Source organism: Podarcis muralis, chromosome 10 (assembly GCF_964188315.1).
Source record: "Podarcis muralis chromosome 10, rPodMur119.hap1.1, whole genome shotgun sequence".
NCBI classification, from domain to species: Eukaryota; Metazoa; Chordata; class Lepidosauria; order Squamata; family Lacertidae; genus Podarcis; species Podarcis muralis.
Window position 1 is genome coordinate 70,931,705 of NC_135664.1, and position 18,294 is coordinate 70,949,998.

The following is an 18,294-nucleotide window of genomic DNA, read 5'->3' on the forward strand; positions in this document are numbered from 1 at the left end:
AAAATAATGAGAATATAAAATAACAACATACTAATAATAACAACAACAACCTTCCTTCACCCAAGGATCACAACAACAATGATAATAATAATACTGCAAAACAAAAAAAAATCCGCCACGCTTTTCTGCTGCGGAAGCCCGGCGAAGGGCAACCGGCCTCTCCCGCGCCTCTGCGCCTGCGCGACCATTTCCGATCCCCCGGCAGGGGGCGCACTCTTCCCCCCCCGACAGCGAATGAGGACGCTCGAGGGGCGGGCCTATCCGGATGACTGACGCCTCCCTCGCGTCGGCGGACCAATCCGGGCGTCCTCTCTGGCCAGCGGCCCCCCCTCCCCTCCCTTCCCGCCCTCGCCTCTCCGATGGAGGAGATTGGGGCTCCGGGGGGCTCCTCCCCCTCGGGCGGCCGCGGAGGCCCCGCCCCGGCCCCGCCCTCCCCTCGGCGCCGCCGCCAACCCGGCTCGCGCCACGACGCAGGCCCCGCCCCTCTGGCGCGCTCTCTTCCCGGCGGCGGCGGCGGCGGCGCCTCCATTTTCTGCTCCTCCTCCTCCTGGACGTCCGCAAACTGCTGCCGCCCTCAGGCCCCTCAGCAGCCGCTGCCGCCGCCGCCGCTCCTGCTGCAGCAGCGCCGCCGCCTCCGCGGGGAGAGAGGAGCCGAGGCCGCCGCCTCGCCAGACGCCTCCGCGGGCGCGACGACGACGACGACGACGCCCTCCTTCTGCCTCCTCAGCACCTCCAGCCGCAGCCGCCTCCTCCTCTTCGCCGCAGCCATGAACGAGGAGTACGACGTGATCGTGCTGGGAACCGGCCTGACGGTGAGCGGGGGGGGAGGCCGGGGGGAGGCCTCCTCGACAGGCCGCCCTCCTCCTTTTCCTCCCCACCTTCCTCCCTTCCTCGCCCCTCGAGGCCTCCACTCCTCCCCTCAGGTTTTTCGCCGGGTTTCTCCCTCATTTATTTTATATATTCCCCACACAGACGCCCTGTGACGTGTCTCCTTCTCCCCCCCACCCATCAGGGAAATAATAATAATAATAATAATAATAATAATAATAATAATAATAATAATGATGATGACAATAGGAGACTAGGACCAGCCGCCTGAGAAACAGTTTCCATCCAAATGCGATTTTTGGTTTTAAACGCAGTGTAAGGTAGTCTCTATGGGAGTATATTGTATTCAGTTATGGGGTGTCAGAGTTTCCAGGGGGCTAACCAGGCTGGGATAGCAGGGCTTTTGAATGTCTGGTGTAGATTTTTTTTCAATTTCGGTGTTCTGTATGGGACAATGACAGTAAAGATTATCGTATCGTAATAATTTTTATTATTTCTGGCTGGCTTACAGCACATAAAAAAACATACTGAAAAGTAATACTAAAAAATATAATGGTTTTACATACGAAATACTCTTGAGGGTTTTTATATTTTTTGGTACTGCCCGCCAAATGTCACTGGATCCAAAGGTCCCCCCCCCCCCCCCCGGCCCTCGATTTCCTTCCACGCCTTTTAACTTCTTTCTCCTCGCGATACTTTTATTATTTCTACCCCGCCCATCCGACTGGGTTGCCCCAGTCACTCTGGGCGGCTTACAGCACGTATTAAAAAACAAACCAGAATAAAACGTTACACTTAAAAAAAGCTTCCCTGCACAGGGCTGCCTTCTTTGGGTCGTTTGGCATTTCTATTTTTTGGGTTTGTGGGGGGAGAAAGAGCCGCTTGTCCATCTTTGGGGGTGCTTTATTTGGGGGGGGGTCGCCCCCAGCAGTTGCCCTGTCTCAGTGCATCTCCCTCCATTACAGGCTTTGCTCCTTATTTTTCTTGTTTTCAAAAGGAAACCCAAGCCTTAATTTGCTCCTCTCGCTGAATCTGTGCCATCTTTGTTCAGAGCTTCAGTCTCCTCACCTTAACTGTTGTGCCCCTCTTCCTTTTTCTTCTTTCTCCCCCCACCCCCATGTTTCTCCTTAGGGGTCTCTGCTGCCTTTGCCTTAACCTAATGCGTTTTTTCCTCTCCTGACAATTCCACGCTGGCCTCCTTTTCTCTGGGTGTATTGATTTTTTTTTTGTCCTATCGTAACTCAGCTCACACGTCTCAGTGCTGCTTCCATCCTCCAGTTGCCCATTTTGCATGCATGTCCCTCTTCTCCCCTTCTGGGGGCACTTACCTTTGCTCCTGTCCCCTTGAGGGCTGGCCCGCTGCCTGCCCCACAGACCTCATTCTGCCCGCAGCCAGCCCCTTCCTGCTCGTTGTCTTACTGGCATCCAGCCCACTCACTGACTGTTAGCTTCCTCCTCAGTCTCAGTGTTGCCTTTGTAGAACTCAACAGGGAACCGAAGGGACCAAACCAGAATCACTAGGCTCCGCCTCTTCATTATCTCTGGCTCCACCTACTGTTGGCCTCTCTCCCTTTTGCTCTGCCAGTCCCCCATGGGCACCAGGCACCCTTGGTTTTTGGCTCTGTGGGTTAAACCAAAGGGCCTAGGACTTGCTGATCGGTCCCTGCTCCTGCCCACCTAGCAATTCGAAAGTACATCAAAGTGCAAGTAGATAAATAGGTACTGCTCCGGCGGGAAGGTAAACGGCGTTTCCGTGCTCTGCTCTGGTTTGCCAGAAGCGGCTTAGTCATGCTGACCACATGACCCGGAAGCTGTACGCTGGCTCCCTCGGCCAATAAAGCGAGATGAGCGCCGCAACCCCAGAGTCGTCCGCGACTGGACCTAATGGTCAGGAGTCCCTTTACCTTTATCCTTGGCTGCAGCCACCCATGAAGAATTGCTCTTCAACTAAAGGCCCATCTATTGCAGCATCCTGTTTCTCACTATAGCCAACCAGATGCATCTTGGGAAGCCTGCAAGCAGGATCTGAGTGCAAAAATCCTTTCCTGGTGTTGCTTTCGGCAGAAACCTGCAGCCTCTGAGCATGGAAGCTCCACATTGTCTTCCTGATCTGTAGCTGTTGATAGGCCTCCATGTCTAATGCCGTTTAAGTTGATGACCATTAACCACATTTTGTGGCAGTGAATTCCGTAAGTTAACTATGCGCTATGTGAGCACACCTGCCATGCATCTTTATTGAGCGAAGAGTGCCTAGCCATTGTACCCCTTAACCTTCCTACTTGGCATTCTTCCTCTACCAGTCTAAGCAGTAGTGACATCCCATTTATTTGTCAGCAGTGCCATGTTCTGCAAGTGTCACTCCGCTGCCCCTCTGATTCGCCACCCCATATTGCTCTTGCCAGTTCTGTCCCCATCCCTTTTCCCAGGCATCTTTGGTAACAGTGCTTCCCTGAAATGAAATCTCTCAATTCAGCCCCCTGTCACCTCCCACTTACCTTGTACATGTCTCCCTTCCCACTCACCTATCCCATGACCCTTTCTTCAGGGCACTGATTATATTTTGTCACATTCTTACTTGGCGCCCTCTTGCCCTCCAAGTGGCATTCTTAATTTCTTGCCCTTGTCTCTTCCCTTATTTCCTTTCCTTTGTTTCATCCCCCCACCATTTTCTTTTAGCCTTTGGGCTTTTTATTATTATTATTGACTGCCGCTAAGTGCCGTGTTAATTATTTCCCCCATATTTCCCTTTATTACACATGCTTTTCTTTCTTACCCCTGTCTTACTGCTTAATTCTCCCAGTCATGGCACAGCTATTCTCTTTTCATCCTCCTTTTTACTCCTTCTCTCTCATGACCCCCCTCTTTGCCTCTGTTCTCATCCTCTGTTCTCTTCATACCAAATCCTCTTTGTTACTGCTCCAGAAAGATCAAGGTCATCCCCTCGGATACCACTGTTTTAATTCCATACTTGACGCACATCTCTGTGGTTTCACAGTACTCACCACGTCTTCTAACCATGTTAATTTGTCCTTTTCTTTTAACATTTCTTTACATCTCTGTTCCGTTTTCATAACAGGCACCTGCTTTTCCTTCAGGGCAGCATAAAAAGGTAAAGGTAAAGGTACCCCTGCCCGTACGGGCCAGTCTTGACAGACTCTAGGGTTGTGCGCCCATCTCACTCAAGAGGCCGGGGGCCAGCGCTGTCCGGAGACACTTCCGGGTCACGTGGCCAGCGTGACATCGCTGCTCTGGCGAGCCAGACCCGCACACGGAAACACCGTTTACCTTCCCGCTAGTAAGCGGTCCCTATTTATCTACTTGCACCCGAGAGTGCTTTCGAACTGCTAGGTTGGCAGGCGCTGGGACCGAACAACGGGAGCGCACCCCACCGCGGGGATTCGAACCGCCGACCTTTCGATCGGCAAGCCCTAGGCGCTGAGGCTTTTACCCACAGCGCCACCCGCGTCCCTCAGGGCAGCATACATGACCTTAAATCAGGCTTCCTCAACCTCGGCCCTCCAGATGTTTTGAGACTACAATTCCCTGCATCTCTGACCACAGGTCCTGCTAGCTAGGGATCATGGGAGTTGTAGGCCAAAAACATCTGGAGGGCCGAGGTTGAGGAAGCCTGCCTTAAATCCTACTCAGCCACCCTGAGAGGAACTGATAGGCCACTTTGCGCTACTTATGTAGGATAAAAGTGGGTTACAGATTTTTTTGAATGACCCAAGACTTCCTAGTTTGATTCATGACTATGTAGAGATTTGAACATGTATTTCAAACCCTGATCTCACATGTCCAAGAATTTAGCCATTGGCTCTTGCTTTACCTTCCTGCCTGAGTCACATGACATCTCCTCTAGTTCTTGTTTGACTCTTTCCTTTAGGCCTGGCTCTGTTACGTTTCCCCCAGGCCTAGCCTTTTCTTACATGCCTTGACTCCTTCCCATTCAGAATGTTTGTAGCTTCTCTCTTCTTCCCAGATCACATCTATCTCCTGACCCTTACCTGATTGTTAGCTCCTTCATCCTCTTACTTCTCTGGTTTGCTTTTATGGTGCTTTCCTCTTTGCCCTGTCAGGTCCTCGGTCCATCTAGCATAATATTGTCAATGGCTCTCCAGGGTTTGAGGCATCTGGGGATACCTGGGATTGAATCTGGGACCTTCTGCATGCTAATCAGAGGCTTTGCCATTGAGCTATGGCCCTGTCCTCCTTTCCTACTGTCTAGTATCCCCTTGAAACTTCACTTGCAGTGGTGTCCTTGATCTCCCCAGCCCAGCCCCTCGGCTTCACTCTTTCCTGTGGCTAGTCTCTTTGAAAGAAGGGCCTTCTTTCATCTTATTCACTTGGTGCTTGTCATAAACTGAGCTCTTGCTGCAAACTGAACTATTTACATCAGCTAATATGACAAGAGGAGGAGCTTGTTTAAATTTGAGGGAGGAATAAATCCTGCTTCTCAAATATTGATTCTTGCCTTGCTGATTACTGCTACCCTTTTAAATTGTCATTGCCTTTGGGGATTACAGTCTCAAATTGACACCATCTTCTCGCTTGGACACCCTTTCTGTGAAAGGGAATCGATGGTCAGCACCTCCCCAAAAAAGCATGTTTGCCTTAATTTGGCAATAATGATGTCTTCCATGTTTGAGGTGGCTTGATGCTGGAATATGAATTTGACGCGGTATAGGAGGCTTTAGCCTCTATTGTTTTGTAGCAAACCAATTTTCTAATTGTCACTGGTGGGTTAACATGGGTTCTGGGAAGCTGGATTTTAGCTGGCATTTAAAACAACCCTGCTACTGTTCACCATAATTTGCAGGTGTTTTGAGAAGATGACTTTTTGTAGCCTTTTATGATCTGAAAAGGGGAGCTGCCTGCAAGGAGAGCTGCCTGAAAGTTGCTGTTATAGGGCATCGTATCTAAATGGTGGCAGTCACAGTGTAGACCAGTCACCTGATCTTTCAACAACCCTGTGTGTGTTCTTCTAATAAAATGGCTTTTCTCCCCCTCTTCCACTGATGGCTTACCAATTTCAGTTCTTGTAGTAGATATCAGTTCTGAACAAATGATGGATGGCAAGACATAAAATGAGAGAAGGCATTGTTCTGTTCAGGGGAGAAATAAATATGGCTCTGAATGAACGCATGCTTCCTGTGATTGTTGAAGCCAGCTTTTTCCTGCTTTTGTTTTCCAAAGCTTTGCTCGTTTGGAGGGATAGAACAAGAGATTTTTGCGTTTTGGCTGTGAAACATGCTTTGAATTCCTCCCTGACTTTGAAGGCCCCTGGGTGTAATTCTGCTAAGAGCTGTGTGTGTTTCCAGTGTTTTAGTGCCTCTGTGGTTACCAGCTGTGTGTCACGATTGCAGACTGCCGAAAGAAGGGCGTGGGTAATAAATGGAGTCTGCTTGGGCTCAGGTTAGTTACCCAGTGGCATTCATTTTGCCATGTGCATTAGTACAGGCCTGCCGTCCAGAAACAAGTGAGCAACACATGGAGAAAGCTCAGAGGCTGCTGTTCAAGCTGCACTCTGAGCTTCTGTCTCTGTATGTGGCAGGAAAGCCCTTTCTCATGCTTGGGTGCATGTTGGACTGAATTTTGACCTCTTGGGACATAGCTTGCTTGTGGTTTCCTCTGTTTTCTAAGGAAATGCTGAATGAGACAAACGAAAATGTTTCAGCATAATTCTAGCAGGTAGAACCCTTGCATTCACTTATATGTTTACAAGATTTAATTGCTGTAACCTCATTGTCCCTTGTCTAGCAGAGCTTGACTTTGAAAGACTTAAGGGTTTTGTTGGGTATGAACACTTTAGATAAAACGGCTTTCCTTGACCAAAAATTGCAGCTAAGTAAAGTATCTGACACTTTACTTCATTTATTATAAATAAAAAGGCCTTGTGTTTAAACAGGATATATACACTTAAAATAATGAAGCTTGCATTTCTGAAATCTGGGCTGTCAGTCAACTCTGAAACTCCTTATCTTGGAACTGAAAACAGGTACACATTGGAGCTTTCAGCCAACACTCTTCAGGCTTTGAAAAACCGTATTTTGTTGGCTTTGTCTGTAAACTGGGCATCTTTATAAAGAACTGAACCAGTCAATCTTAACTAATAAGTTTTTGCATTATCAAAGCTTAGTTCTGCTACAGCATACAGTATTTCAAATGGGCCAAGGAATCAGATTGTGCAGTAACACAACCCTATTCCTTGCACTTCTTTTAAAGCCTTTTATGAAAGTGCAAAAAGCTCTTAAATCTTTTTTGCCCCAAGCCTGTTCTTTATTGCTTTTAAAACATTTATATATGACTTTTAGTTCTTCAGAGTGGTTGAACAGGATGGGGAGGGAGGGGGTAGATAATTTGCCAGGCCTACCCAGTTAGTTCCTTGCAGATCTGAAACTTGACTCTAGATTAAAGTCCAGCAGCAGTCAAATTTCAGATATCTGAAGTAGGAAATATTTCAAAGGGGTGAAACTGTCACCACAATTGGGAGCAAGCCTGAACTCTGTGCAGCTTCCTTAAGAGGAAATGGGGGGTGTAACTGGGCTGTAAGCCTCAACTGCAAACCTTGGGAATGGTGCAATACTGTTCTGCAATCTGTGCGTGGTTCCTCCTTGGCAATTTGACCTTCATTCGCTCACCAATTCTGTATTTGATTTGAGCTTCAAACTTTTGATGTGTCTTCATGTTCTTGCTACACCCCAGGAGTAGTGCTGCTGCTTAGAGTGACGATTACCAGTTTTAAAAACTGCATGTCTCTATGTAGTGTTACTCATTCACAGTGCTGCTCAGAGATCTCACTAGTTTTTATAGATGCTTACCTTGAAAACAGGGACGTGGGTGGCGCTGTGGGCAAAAGCCTCAGCGCCTAGGGCTTGCCGATCGAAAGGTCGGCGGTTCAAATCCCCGCGGCGGGGTGCGCTCCCGTTGTTCGGTCCCAGCGCCTGCCAACCTAGCAGTTCGAAAGCACCCCTGGGTGCAAGTAGATAAATAGGGACCGCTTACTGGCAGGAAGGTAAACGGCGTTTCAGTGTGCTGCGCTGGCTCGCCAGATGCAGCTTTGTCACACTGGCCACGTGACCCGGAAAGTGTCTCCGGACAGCGCTGGCCTTTTAAGTGAGATGAGCGCACAACCCTAGAGTCTGTCAAGACTGGCCCGTACAGGCAGGGGTACCTTTACCTTTTTACCTTGAAAACAACTGAAGAAAATAAGAGTGGGATTTCAGCCACACTGGCAAGAGAGGCCATCGTGAGTATTTAAACCTCCCTAAGGCAACTCTTCACAAAGGTGACTTAAGGGCTACATCTCTAGGTATCATGCTTTGTTGTGGTCTTCAGGACTGAAATCATGATGTTTGATCATGGGCTGCAGATCTAGGCTGGAATTCTTGTTTGCCTCAGGAAGCTTATTGCCACTTCCGTAGCAAGAATCTGACCACAGTGTCCTTCAAACAACACTTGCTACATTTGGTGGGTAGAGAGAGACTTCAGCAGTAGCATTCTTGCATAAAAGATATGCAGCAGTACAGATTACTGACTTGCAGGTTCATTGGCTTGGTGGCATTACTTGGAAGTGGAGGACGTCACTGCAGCTAGACCGGCAGCCCAGTGAAACATAATAAACGTTATAAACACATTGTTGGTCAGGGAATGAGTTTTGTAGCCAACACATCTGTCTCCAACAGGAAGAAGAGAGCCAGCTTACATAAATAGTTGTTTGTGAAGTACAGAGATCCACACGACTTGTGCTTGCCAGGTTCCTGTCTCTTTGCCGCTGGCATGGGCCACTGTGTAGCCTAAGGAGGCAGAACATTCAAGCTTGACCATGTGTGCCTCCCTTTCTACTCACTGTTCCTGGTGAGGTTGCCGTTTTGGCCCTGCATGACTGGGGTACTCCAGGTCCACAACAGTCAAACAGGCCCCCAGCCGCCTTCTCAACTTTGGAGATCTCAGCATTGTCACACACATTCTGGTGATCAAAAAGCTGAAACTCTTGACTAAAAGTCCCTGATGCAAACTTATAAATCACTCTACAAAATACAGGTACAGAGCTACAACAAATAGCTACAGTGCTGATCTTGATTATGGACAAAATGTTTATATAGCCACATGTCTGCCTTTCTGGCTGGTCTATGGGGGAACCTTGTGCTTATGCACACCTACACAAGGTTGTACGTGCACATGTTTCATTCAACAGATTGCAAAATGCATTCTGAGTATTTGGTGCCAACTCAGCAGTGGACCAAATAGAACCCTTCTGAGTTGTAGAGTGGGGCCTCCTACTAAAAACTGCAACTGCTGCTGCAACAGTTTTGCACCAAAAGCGGTCATTATTTCACCTGGCAGTATAGTGCCATGTGACCATGTCATGCAAATAGTCTTGGAGTTTTTGTTGTTGTCAAGCAGCTCCATGATGGCTGGTATTGTGGTGCCCACATTTCCACTAAAGTCCTACCTGTGACATTGGCATATGTCAAAAATTCACAGTGTAATTGTAGTTACAACATGATGCAACCGTGTGTGTAGTATTCACCGGACTATCTATACGTTTTCCCCTTCCCAACTATGTTGTGCTTCTCCTTTGTGGGGAACTTGCGGCATTTGGAATATTTGCTAAAGATCTGAGAACTTCATATAACTGGCCCTGTCGGCTACAAAGGAAGAAATCCGGTCAGAACTTAAACTGTGATGTGGGCTTGCAGATAATTTTTAAATGGGATTAGCAGTGTACGTGCTGTCGATCCCACAGCTTGTTCAAAATATAAATGTTAGTAGTTTAAATTTTGCTTTTGTTCTCCTCTGCACTTGGTTGTATAGTAGGTTGTTGAAGTGATTTCCTATTTTGCTAGTATTTATAGATAAGTGAATAGAGGCATATGGCAGGATCCTGTCCTGACTGTTGCTCCTTAGCTGAATTAGCAGAAAACCAACTACTTTTCCTTGTTTGTGGGAAGGGATCCCAATGCAACTGTGTATAATGGGGTGGGGGTGGGGTGCCTTACTTCTATCAGCATGGCTGATGGGAGTTGTAGTTCAACAATACCTGGAGGCCCATAGGTTAGCTAATAATCTACAGCAGTGGATCCCAAGTAGCTAAGTACTGTGAACCCCCTCCTTTTCAAAAGCCAAGCCATGGACCCCCTCCTTTTGAAAATGTTGATACCTCTATGTAGTTTGTTATGTGAATGATGCCACAGACGCCCTGGATGGGGTCCGTGGACCACCAGTTGGGAGTCAACTGATCTATAGTGCAATCCTAACAACGTCTAGTGGGAGGCAAGTGTTGTTGAACTCAGTGGGGCTTACATCTAGGGAAATGGGATTAGGATTGCAGCCTTAATCCCTCTCACAGTAGTAACATTAATCCAGTGCTGTGGCTTTGGGTGGCTTTTCCAGTGCTCCCATTGTTTCTTCCGCGGACCTTTGTCATACAAGCAGCCCACTTGCCTGGAAACTTCCTGCTGGTGCGGCTAACCTCAACAACCGTTTTATCTCATGCCCTTGGTGTAAAGGAAGCTCTATCTAAAACTGGTATATCCATCCATCTTTACCTGTAAGACCCATATGCCACGATGCTGTTGGCAAACAAATAGAACAGGAACTCTGACTTCTTTCACAAGAGAGAGCTGCCTGAGAGCTGCTATCATGTCTTGCTCAATGATTTTATTGTTTGTTGAATTTTCCTCCAGCAGCTTCTTCCTGTGAATTTTGTTGCTATCCTAATATTACTCTGTTCTTAGGACCAAGCTCTGTGGGTGTTTGCTTGTAATTGTGGAAGGTATTGGAATATCTTTACACCTTCACGAATACAAGCAAGCATTAAATTATCTAACCTGTAGCATGTGCTGTAAAGTTAGAATATAGACTGCCCTAGGATCAGTCCTAATTACAAGCCTAGCTCCACTTTTTAACTGAAAACATTTTAACCTATTTGCAAGTTGCTTTTGGCTCAGCAAAAGCTACCTCAAAGTACTTAGTCTAGTAATGGAGCTGTTGAAGCCATTTTGCTTCCTGGCATCCTCTTAGCACAGGCATCCCCAGCCTTCGGCCCTCCAGATGTTTTGGACTACAGTTCCCATCTTCCCTGACCACTGGTCCTGTTAGCTAGGGATCATGGGAGTTGTAGGCCAAACCATCTGGAGGGCTGCAGGTTGGGGATGCCTGTCTTAGTACCCCACCAGGAATAGTATCTCCACATATTATAGCTGCCCTGAACCAAGTAGGAGAAATGGACTCTTGTGGGAAAAATCGAGGCACTGCAATAGGTTAAACTGCAGCAGTTACGTTTGGGGCATCTTATCCTGGAGTAAATCTAGATTTTCAAGTTTGAGACCGGGCACTGAACCAACCAAGAACGTGTAGGCAGAATCTTGCTTGCCTGATGCTAACTAACAGCACTGACTGACTCTGCCATGTTTAACCCTTGCTGTGCCCTCTTGAAAATCTGTTGGTGGTGAAGAGGGGATAATGGATCCACATTTCTCAAAGGCTTAAAATTCTTTGGGTGGCAATAAAGGTAGTAGCTTCAGGGCAGGACTCTGTTCAAAGGCTTAGAATTAATTGAGATGACCTGTCCTACTCCTGTTGCAGACACTTTCAAAGAAACTAGAAGACACTGGGCTTCAGGTACACAGCTTTTCAATCAAGTTGGCTCCCAAAGCAGCTTACATCGAACACCCAGAACATACACTATAATTAAGGGTGTAAATTCAGGGGGGGGGGGGCTGTCCCTTCTCCAGAGAAAGGGAAGAGTGGTTCCAGGCAGACTTGGCTGGCAATAGAGACGTATAGCCCTCCCATTTCTCTGCATTCTCTTTTGGCTCCTGACAGCACAGTCTTAACTCATTATCTGGGTGCTGTTGGAGTATTCTAAGGCAGAGGAGTCATGTGGGGACTGCCTTGCAGCTGCAAATCTGGCTTTGCGCGTTCTCTGCTTTTCTCCCCAAGCATGACCACCGGGCTTCCTGCTTTAGGTTCCGTGTGGAGGCAGGGAAAAGCCCGAGCTAAACTTGAAGATGTCGGTTGCTAAAGGAAGTGGAAGTGACTGGGCATGTGGCCGATTTCTCCTCGCCTGCCCACAGAGCCACGCCTCTGGAATCCTCCCTTGCTTTGGGCTGGGTAGCTGTGCAGCGTTGGCAGGCTGATGTGTCAAGCTATTGGAATATTTGAGCAGGTCTGGCTTGGCTGTCCTTTCCTGGTGGAAATGTTCGTCCAAAACAGTGCAGTCTACCACTCGGGTGTCGATTGTAAAGCAAAAGCTGTTCTCCCAGCTTAGCAGACGGATGGTATACTTGTCACGCCTTAACCGGTTGGCAATAGTTTTCACTTGCAGCACGGAAGTCAGCTTTGAAAAGGACCTGCCCAAGTAAACATATTCTGCACTCTTCTGCAAATTTCCCCAGCATTGTGGCTTTAATGCACCGGTCGGTTTTTTGTTTGCATATCCGGGAGTGCAGAGCTTTCAGGCTTTCAGATTGCTTTGTGTGCTAGTTTATAGAGGAGTACCTGCTGACAGGATACCACCTTGATACAGGTTTGCTTCAAGACATTAGTTAATAAATAACAGGTGGCAATTTCCCCCAGTTGCTTCCAGTGCTAGTCTTCTGTTCCTACGTCCACATTTTCTGTTGCAAGTTGCCTCTTCCAACAGCCACCTGCTTAGATTCACTTAGCACAGGGTAGTGATTCTCCCATCACCACCACCTCCATCGGAAGCTCTGGTAGATTGTGAACAAAAGAGCAAAACCCGAGGGCTTCCTTGGTTTAATGTTGCCGCTTGTTTCTCTCTCACACAGGAATGCATTCTGTCTGGCATCATGTCGGTGAATGGGAAGAAGGTTCTTCACATGGATCGCAATGCTTACTATGGAGGTGAAAGTGCATCTATTACACCCCTGGAAGATGTGAGTATCCCCAGACAGCTTTATGTTGTGAATACTCGGATGCTGCTGAATTTCTCTGCTGAAATTAGACAAAACTAAAGCAGCATTCATGTGCATGGTGCTGCTTTCCTCTGTCCCTGCCCCACCAAGCTTACCAGTTAAAACGGGTAGGGAGCCTGGGTTCCTCCAGACATTGTTGGGACTACAGTTCTTCATCCCAGACCCTGCTAGCTGAGGCAAGTGGGAGTCGGGAGAAACACAGGCTATTCACCCCCGATTTAAAACACAGGATGCAACTGAGGCCTGGCTAGGGAGTCGGGGGATTCATATAAATTTAATCCACTTGCAGACCTATTTGCCTGGTGCTTCATCCTTGTGAGAGAGAGAGCATCCTTCACAAGTAATAGACTTCCATCATTGTGCAGGGCTCTGCAGAGTTCAAGAGGACCTAGGGGGCTTGCAGCCTATAAATCAGTGCAGGAGACGACAGAAAGTTGTGGGGGAGAGATGGCGTAAATTAGGAAAGCATGTGTTATTTCAGCTTCACGTATCGAACCTTGTCATGCTTCAACATGAAGGGGTGGTTTCAGAGGCTTCATGGAAGAAGGTAGGTTTTTGAGGAGGGAATCTGCAGAACTAATTGGGCCCACCAGAACTTGCACACTTCCCCTGTGAGGCTGTTTTGGCCAGGCCACGCCCACCTGTTCTACATCTGATGACATCAGGGACAGGGCAGGTGATGGTACAGCTGGGGGACCAATGAGAGTTTGCAGGCACCACTGATCAGTTGATTGGCAGCACCTGCAAAGCCCTAGCTCACAGTGCTTTGGAAGCAGCAACAATCAACTAATTGGTGGGCCCTCGTGGTGCTCTGTGCATGGCACTTTGCAAAGCCCTGATCCGCTCACTCAGTAGCAGTCTGGTTTTTGCATCTAGCACTCTGGGGCAGGATTTGAGTAGGTGTTCCGGAACCGCAACGTAGTAGGTAGCTTGATTACTTAGTTAGCTTACACACAGGATTTGTGTAGCCCTCTTGGGACATCGGGCCCCTTATATTTGCAGCTGATGCTAGATTCTCAAGTAGCTACAATGGATTTATTCTCAATCTGTGTATGTAATTCTGCAGCAAGGCTGCTGAAAAAGTTCGTTTTTGTCTTCGTTATCCTAAATAGGCAGATTTTCCTCTGAGCAAATCTGGCTTAATTGGCATAAAATGGCTTCTGGTTGCATTAGTCTGCAGATCATCTGATAGGCTTTTCTCTAATGTGAAAGGCTCAGGGGTGGGGTGGACAAAGCTTCTAAACCGGAGGGCTGACATACCAGCCGCTCCTGGCTTGGTACTGCCAAGCACTGGACTCCCGTATAGGCAGAGCAGCAAGGAGCCCGTCAAATCCAAATTCTGGTACTAACTTGCATAAATATGAAACTTGCATAGGTTTCTTGTCTTTGCAGCAGCTTTCATTTGCAGAATGTTTATTTTCATCATATTGAAGGGCTCTAAGGCTAAGCCATGTCCTTCCCTAGATTTATTTGTGACAATAAACCACCCAGCTGACGCATCCAAGGATATTTCAATAACTGAATTGGCCCATTAGCATGAAAAGGTGTTCAGGCAGTGAGGACATCTGTTGAAGCTCTGCTGAAAGGGACTCCCACAGCTTGGGATTGGTAGCACTAAATACCTGACTTCTAGGTGAATAATAATAATTTAGTATTTATACCCTGCCCATCTGGCTGGGTTTCCCCAGCCACTCTGGGTGGCTTCCAACAGAATATTAAAATACAGTAGTCTATTAAACATTAAAAGCTACCCTAAACAGGGCTGCCTTCAGATGTCTTCTAAAATTTTGGTGGTTGTTTTTCTCTTTGACATCTGGTGGGAGGCTTTCCACAGGGCCACTACCGAGAAGGCCCTGTGCCTGGTTCCCTGTAACTTGGCTTCTCGCAGCAAGGGAACCGCCAGAAGGCCCTCAGAGTTGGACCTCAGTGTCCGGGCAGAATGATGGGGGTGGAGACGCTCCTTCAGGTATACTGGACCAAGGTCGTTTAGGGCTTTAAAGGTCAGCACCAACACTTTGAATTGTGCTCGGAAACGTACTGGGAGCCAGTGTGAAGCCTGTTGTGCTTCTGAAACACGGGGGATGACTTCCCAGTGGTCCTCTGGGTGGTCTTGGTGATGGAGCAATCCTTTAGGTGTCCTGACCCAGGTCGTTCAGGGCTTTGTATATTAATACAAGAACCTCGAAGCTCGCCTGGGTAGCCAGTGCAGATTTTCGCAGAGGTGCCCCATCCTGTCAGCTGCTTGCCCCATCAGCAGCCAAGCTGATGCAATCTGCACCAGCTGGAACTTCTGGACCCAAGCTATGTAGGGACCACTCACATAGAGGTTACCTATGCATGGGCTGCAGGGACCAAGTTGTCCCGATCCAATTGTTGCTGGTGTGCAGATGAAGCTGGTAAAAGGTACAGTGGTACCTCGGGTTAAGAACTTACAGTGGTACCTCGGGTTAAGTACTTAATTCGTTCTGGAGGTCTGTTCTTAACCTGAAGCACCACTTTAGCTAATGGGGCCTCCTGCTGCCGCTGTGCCGCCCCGGCACGATTTCTGTTCTCACCCTGAAGCAAAGTTCTTAACCCGAGGTAATATTTCTGGGTTAGTGGAGTCTGTAACCTGAAGCGTCTGTAACCTGAGGTACCACTATACTCCTACAGCAGCAATGCATCCAGAAGTGCCCCCAAGATTCCCAGGATGGCATCTGGGACTAGGGATGGAGAGCTGATATGTAGGACAATTGGGTGGACTCAGCTGAGCTAGAAGTCTTTGCCTGGGGACCCTCTGCACGTTCTTAAACACTCAGTTTGAACAGCCCTGGCTTTCTCAGTTGACAGACCTTCCTGCAGGCATAACCACAGTCCTAACCGCACAACTTCTTGTCTTCAAAGCTGTACAAAAGGTTTAGCCTGCCGGGAACTCCACCGGAGTCCATGGGCCGAGGAAGAGACTGGAATGTGGACCTGATCCCCAAGTTCCTTATGGCAAATGGTGAGTGGCTGGCATCTTCCTTGGTGGCCTTCTCTAAAACGTCAGGTTTCTTCTCTTTATTTTAACACCACAAATACCTGAGTAGTTGCTCCCCTCTGCATGCCAGTCTTCCAGCTCCCCTCCCCAGAGTTAGATATTAGTGCCTCCCTTTAGGTTTATCCCTTTTCAAACAGTACTGGGACCCAGTTAACTTATAGGCACTACTTCCAAGTACGGCTGGGTGATATATCAGTATATTGTCCCAAACCAGTTTGAAGTCCATATCGTGATACTGGTTTCATGATTTTTGACTTGGCAATATATCGCAAATCAGTGTGCATGTGTGTGTGCTTTACAAAAATCACAAAGTGGGAAAAACCATGAAGCCAGCCATTGTTTCTCTTGATTTCTGCAGCCCCTGTTAACTCAGCCAGCTCAGCTCTCCCCTCCCCAGCAGCGAATCACAAAAGCACCAGCAAAAATGACGCAGGAAAAACCGTGAAGCCAACCAGTGCGTCTACATAGCTCCGTCCTTATTTCAGACATCGTGATATATTGATACATTGCAATGTTTAGCTGGTGATATAACATGATGTTGACAACCGTATATTGCTCAGCATTACTGTTCACCTGTACATAGTTCCACCCTTATATCAGACATTGTGATATATCAATATATCACGATGTTTAGCTGGTCATATATTGTGATATTGAAGACCAGCTATTGCCCATACTTCCAAGTTGGCTGTCCTAGGGATCCACTGTCATAGCTTGCATGTTTGCATAGCGTCTATGTTAGAATGGGCAATATATACCCTCATATAAGCAGATCCGCCGCCTTATGGCCTTTTCCAAAGGGGTACAGAGTTGCTTATTCGTCTGGGCTGCCTCGCTGTGTCATCCACCCTCAGAGAAGTTTGGTCCTGGCCGAAAGCATAGATAGCCTTCCCCTCCAGTAATGAGCCTAAGCCTGCCACTGCCCATTACAGGCCAGTTAGGCTCCTAGCTGCTGTGGAGACTAACCTGGTCCTGAGTGCACTGCAACCACCTTGGTTGCTAGGTGGCCTGTGGCCCCAGTGATTTTTCAAGCTGGCCGTAACTGTTCGATTACAGCAGGAGCAGGAAACAGCCGTGGCTTTCCAGCTCCCATCAGACTGAGCCAGGAAGCTAAAGGTCAGGAATGATGATTTGGGGGGCTACTGGTCCCCCATCTCTGAATTAAGCTAAGTCCAGGGCTTAATCACTTAATCTGCAGGGCTGGGTTTTGTTTTTACAAAAAAGAGCATGCCGAGACCTTCAGTTCTCTTAGTCCTATAACTGTCAAGTGTAATGTAGCTGAAGTTCCAGAATCCTGTGCAACTCTTAGCACATGTAGTTTTGTAAGCAGTGCCAACAACCGTATATTCAAGGGTATTTTCAGGCCGCCATTTTCTTGAACAAGTCAATACATGGTTTGACTGGTCATCCAGGGTCTTCACTGTATCTTCTTCACCTGTGTCGCCTCCAGCTGACTGGTATTCATTAAACTTGCTTTGGTTTCAGGCCAGCTGGTCAAGATGTTGCTGTACACAGAAGTCACTCGTTACCTGGACTTCAAAGTGATTGAAGGAAGCTTCGTCTACAAGGGAGGAAAGATTTACAAAGTCCCTTCGACTGAGGCTGAAGCCCTGGCATCCAGTAAGGAGATGGACCTTTCACAGCACTCTTCTGGCTTTCCCCACCAGAGTTTTAAGATATGGAGTCCAAAATTATTGCGCTCAAACTTCTTGTGCTCTTCAGAAATGTTTGAGGGATATGCACCGGAGCTTTGTTCAAAAGTGTAGAACAAATTAGTACAAAAGACCGAGTCTGGTTTTAACTTATAAGCACTAAACTGACTTTGCAGTGTTTGAATTCACTGGTACAGCTTCACCATAAATGGATGGATCTGTATGGCAGATTCTTATTTATTTATAAAAAATATTTATATGCTTCTGTACCATAAGAATATACCAACTGAATATATGAGAACTTTATGTCTATGCAGGCTAGCTGAAGTATTCCTAGCGTGCCATGTTTAAGAATAATGTTTTTCACTTCTTACAACATAGAAAATAGGGATGAGTTCAAAGGTCTGGTGCTCATTCACTTTCCCAGCAATTATTAGTCAGAGGGCCCAATCTGCACTCCTTAATGCCATTGATAAACTTGGCTTATAGTGAGGCTTATAATGAGATATCTATGCTAGAACAATCACTATCTTGCATAGTAATGGTTCCATAATAAAATTCAAAAAGCTTTTTGCAGTCTAATAGCACTTGTCTCAGTATCGTGACCATGGATAACTCGTATTACATGCCTGTTCACACCTTCAAATAATTCTGAGGTTTGGGACCTAAGAATTGGTGGTAAATCACTTGCTTCTGTTTGCATAAGGCCCCAGGTCCAGTCCCTGGCAATTCGTAACTTGAAGGCTCTCTAGTAGCAGAGCTATCAAGGAGTTCTGCCTCAGCTCTTGGCTCACTTTTCCCCATTGGTATAAACTAGGAACGCTAATGGTCTCACTTGGTTTACGGCCACGTG

At 47.4% G+C, this 18,294-nt stretch overlaps 1 protein-coding gene across 1 annotated transcript in view; it reads left to right on the top strand.

Annotated features, from left to right (window-relative positions):
- Nucleotides 1–344: 344 nt before the first annotated feature.
- Nucleotides 345–18,294, top strand: part of GDI2 (GDP dissociation inhibitor 2) — a 28,065-nt gene continuing 10,115 nt past the window's right edge. The window contains exons 1-4 of the mRNA XM_028746120.2: nt 345–812; nt 12,624–12,731; nt 15,654–15,753; nt 17,275–17,409. Coding sequence (XP_028601953.2) covers nt 360–812; nt 12,624–12,731; nt 15,654–15,753; nt 17,275–17,409 — 796 coding nt within the window. The 5' untranslated portion in view covers nt 345–359. The remainder of the gene's footprint in view (nt 813–12,623; nt 12,732–15,653; nt 15,754–17,274; nt 17,410–18,294) is intronic.